At 40.5% G+C, this 3,402-nt stretch overlaps 1 protein-coding gene across 1 annotated transcript in view; it reads left to right on the top strand.

Moving 5' to 3' along the window:
* Positions 1–711: 711 nt before the first annotated feature.
* Positions 712–3,402, top strand: part of pip5kl1 (phosphatidylinositol-4-phosphate 5-kinase-like 1) — a 21,297-nt gene continuing 18,606 nt past the window's right edge. The window contains exons 1-2 of the mRNA XM_015373558.1: positions 712–845; positions 1,105–1,139. Coding sequence (XP_015229044.1) covers positions 797–845; positions 1,105–1,139 — 84 coding nt within the window. The 5' untranslated portion in view covers positions 712–796. The remainder of the gene's footprint in view (positions 846–1,104; positions 1,140–3,402) is intronic.

Here is a 3,402-nt window from a genome sequence, read left to right as displayed (position 1 = left end):
AGTTCAGGCTCAGTGGGAAATTTGAGCTTCAATTTGCAAAAGGGAATAAAGGCGACAGGACTCACTTTTCCAGAAAAGGCGTCTGAATCCAGTCGATGTGGGTTGTTCCAGTAATTGACTTGCTCGTTGGAGGGCGGACAGGGTTTACCCAGATTGAGGTGTTTTTCTTAGAGGAACGGAGGAGCTGACTGCCACTTAGATTTCCAATTGTACTTGAACGGTTTCTTGAGGAGATGACTCCCCTGCTCAGTGAGAAGCTCAAACAATCCTTTGGGGAAAAAGTGGATCCAAACCTTCTGTTTGAATCCCCAGCTCAGTTTGACGCTCAGAGAATCCTTCCAGGGGGAGAAGGTCATAAAACATCCAGTTTGCAGGATGACTTTCTGCCAAGAGGCAAAGACAAAAACAACAAGGTTAAGACTCAGGTTGACAAAAACATAGTTTGACTCGGCAAAACTCAGCTTCGCTAGAGTACCCAAAACTGGCAAACACTCTGGCATTGAGGTAGTGGTAGTTAGCAGCTTAAGAGTCTTCCGTTAATGAGGCAACCATCCAAGTTGAACTGTTCAGCAGGAGCAGTTGTACCTGAAGATCCTCCAGAATTAAAGCTTTTTCACTCAGTTTGGTTCAGACTCATTATAATCAACACATATCCTACTTTATTGTTAAGTTCTATTCATATTAATAGAATCGATGCTTCTTGTGTTTTTCCACCTCTAGAAATGATAAACGTTTCTTCCTGAAGACTCAAAACAAACGGGAGATAAAATTCCTTCTGGCCAACCTGAAGATCTACATGGAGCATCTGAGGAATTACCCACATTCACTGCTGGTCAAGCTCTTAGGTAGAATTCACACACCTGACCCACAACCTGAACCTGCTTTTAAACCAAACATCCTCAGCCACAGCTAGAGATGACCTGCAGTTTTCAGATTACAACAGAAACATTTTAACGGAACCTCACCCCATGAGCTGAAGGAGGCATTTCTTCAACATGATGTGACGTTATAGTAGAACTTCAGCCCGTTTTCTCTGATATCCTCTGCAGTGAATGCTTCTCGGTGCAACTGTTGCACTGATGATCCCTTTGCTTTCCTTTTCAGGGGTTCACAGGATCCGAATCCCGCGCAGTCGGAAGGTACTGATCCCATTTTAACTCGGTTCTCCAGCAGATTCTTACTGCTGCTTTTCTAAATCTATATTTGAGAAGAGGAATTTGACATTTCTAAAGAGAAATAAAAAGAATAAGTTAATGAGCACCTGCCTGATAACAAGAAGCAGGCTTTCAGATCTCAGAAAGGACTCCCTTATGCTTTAATCTGAGGAGACTCCAGAACAGAAGAGTAAAAAAGGGGTTTTAATAGTGTTGCACCGATACCGATACCAAAAGTTTATTCAACTATTGTCATCCATTCCAGGTTGGCAATAAAAAGTTCTACTGGATTCACTTTTAGTCTTTTTCCTGCTTCACAAAGGTAGGCAGACAAAGACATGATGGCAATTATTTTACATCCAAGCAGTGTTGGGCTAACCTGACTCCGCCAGATGGATTTGCTCCGCATATCCATCTGGAAACCTTCCGTTGAAGTAATTTTGGGAAGGGGCGAAAATACTGGTTAGCTGANAAAAACACTAAGATTTATATATCAATATATCCACGAATTCCTGTATTTTCACTTTAACTTGATCGTTTTCCAGCTGATGGGAGAAACAGACCCAGATGAAACAAAGCAGCATGGTTCACCAACCTGAAATATGACATCAGAATGTGAGTAGAAACCCTGCAGAAGGTCTGATGTGTTACATTCATCTGTTTTCTGCTCCAGAAGGACCTTTCAGAGGAGGATTTCAGGTCGGAGGTCACACAGGTCCATAAGGTGAGGTTGACTAGAATAACGATAAACCCACAGATGGTGAATAGAAGCTTGTTCTAAAGGCTCAACATGCAGGTTTGCTTTGTTCCTGTAGGAGTTCACGTTGGAGACGTTTGCAGGTCCGGTGTTCGCCAACCTGCGGGGATCCTTAGGAATAACAGAGGAGGAATATCAGCAATCTCTGTGCTCCGAAAGCTGCTACCTCCAATTTATCAGCAACTCGAAGAGCAAAGCAGACTTTTTCCTCACGTAAGCTTCATCCTAATAAGGATTCTGCTGAATACTGAGAACTCTGCATGTGGCGCCGTATTCAGGCTGGATGAAAACACTGATGCATCAATCCTGACTCAGGACTTTCTTCTTCGGTTTGTGTTTGAAGGGAACATTTTAGCTCGTATACGATCAATATCTGTAATTTATGAACAGCGATTCAGGCTTCATCATAGGATGTTCTCCTGCTGATGGAACCACATCATCTCAGTCCAGAAACACATTTTATAGATTGGATCAAAAAAGCCTGGAGGTTTGTTTCTTTTTCTGTTTTCTTTCAATGATAAACTTAAACGTGACATTTTAGTTTAGAATATTTGATCAGATCAATAAAAAAATGAATACAGGTGTAAAGTATGTCTAATGCCTGCTAGCAGGTTTTCACATTTTCATATTTCTATTTTATGATGAAAATTGAAATCTGGAAAAGAAAAAAAAATTGTTAAAAATAGAATAAAAAATGAAAAAGATCACATTGTTTTTACTTTCTGGGATGTGATTTCCTGTGGAATGAGAAGCAAAGACATATTTCTATTGGTCGGCACAAAAGTTTTATTGACCAAGAACGAGTATTTGATATATTATATTATATTACGTTATATTATATTAATTCATTATATTATATCATAATATTATAAGTGTATTTGAGGGCTGTACAGTGGGGCAGTGGGTAGCACTGCTGCCTTGCAGCAAGAAGGCTCTGGGTTTGATTCCCGGGGTTTGACGTTTGCGTGTTCTCCCTGAGCATGCATGGGTTCTCTCCGGGTACTCCGGCTTCCCTCCAGCTTCTTATTGCCCTGCAATGGACCCAGGCTGGACCCCACCTCTCGCCCGTAGACAGATGGAGATGCATCAGCACCCCTCGCCACCCCGCTTGGGAAAAGCGTGGCGGAAAATGGACGGATACGCGTATTTGGTTTGAAGGGAAGAGATACGTAAAATGCAGTTTGGAAAGAATGTAGTTCTTAATACTTAATCTAAAAAAATAAATAAAAAATCTCAAATCTGAACAAAAAAATAAATTTTAATAAAGAAAATATGAAAAAAAAGTTGAAAAAATAACATCTGAGAAAAGAGCACATTTTCTCTGTAAGCCTTTTTTTTTAAAGATGAGAACTTTTCAAAATTTAATTTCTGGATTGCATTTATTTCTTTTTTCCATTTGCAACAATTGTGGTTTAAATTTGACTCCGTGCCGCGTAGCGGGTGCTTAGTCGTCTGCATTGGTTCCTTTCCTTCGTTTGTTACACGGCGATT

The sequence above is a fragment of the Cyprinodon variegatus genome, unplaced genomic scaffold, assembly GCF_000732505.1.
Source record: "Cyprinodon variegatus isolate N-32 unplaced genomic scaffold, C_variegatus-1.0 Scaffold88, whole genome shotgun sequence".
In the NCBI taxonomy this organism is placed as follows: domain Eukaryota; kingdom Metazoa; phylum Chordata; class Actinopteri; order Cyprinodontiformes; family Cyprinodontidae; genus Cyprinodon; species Cyprinodon variegatus.
Note: the sequence above shows the minus strand (reverse complement) of the source record. Positions and strands in the feature narration are given on the sequence as shown.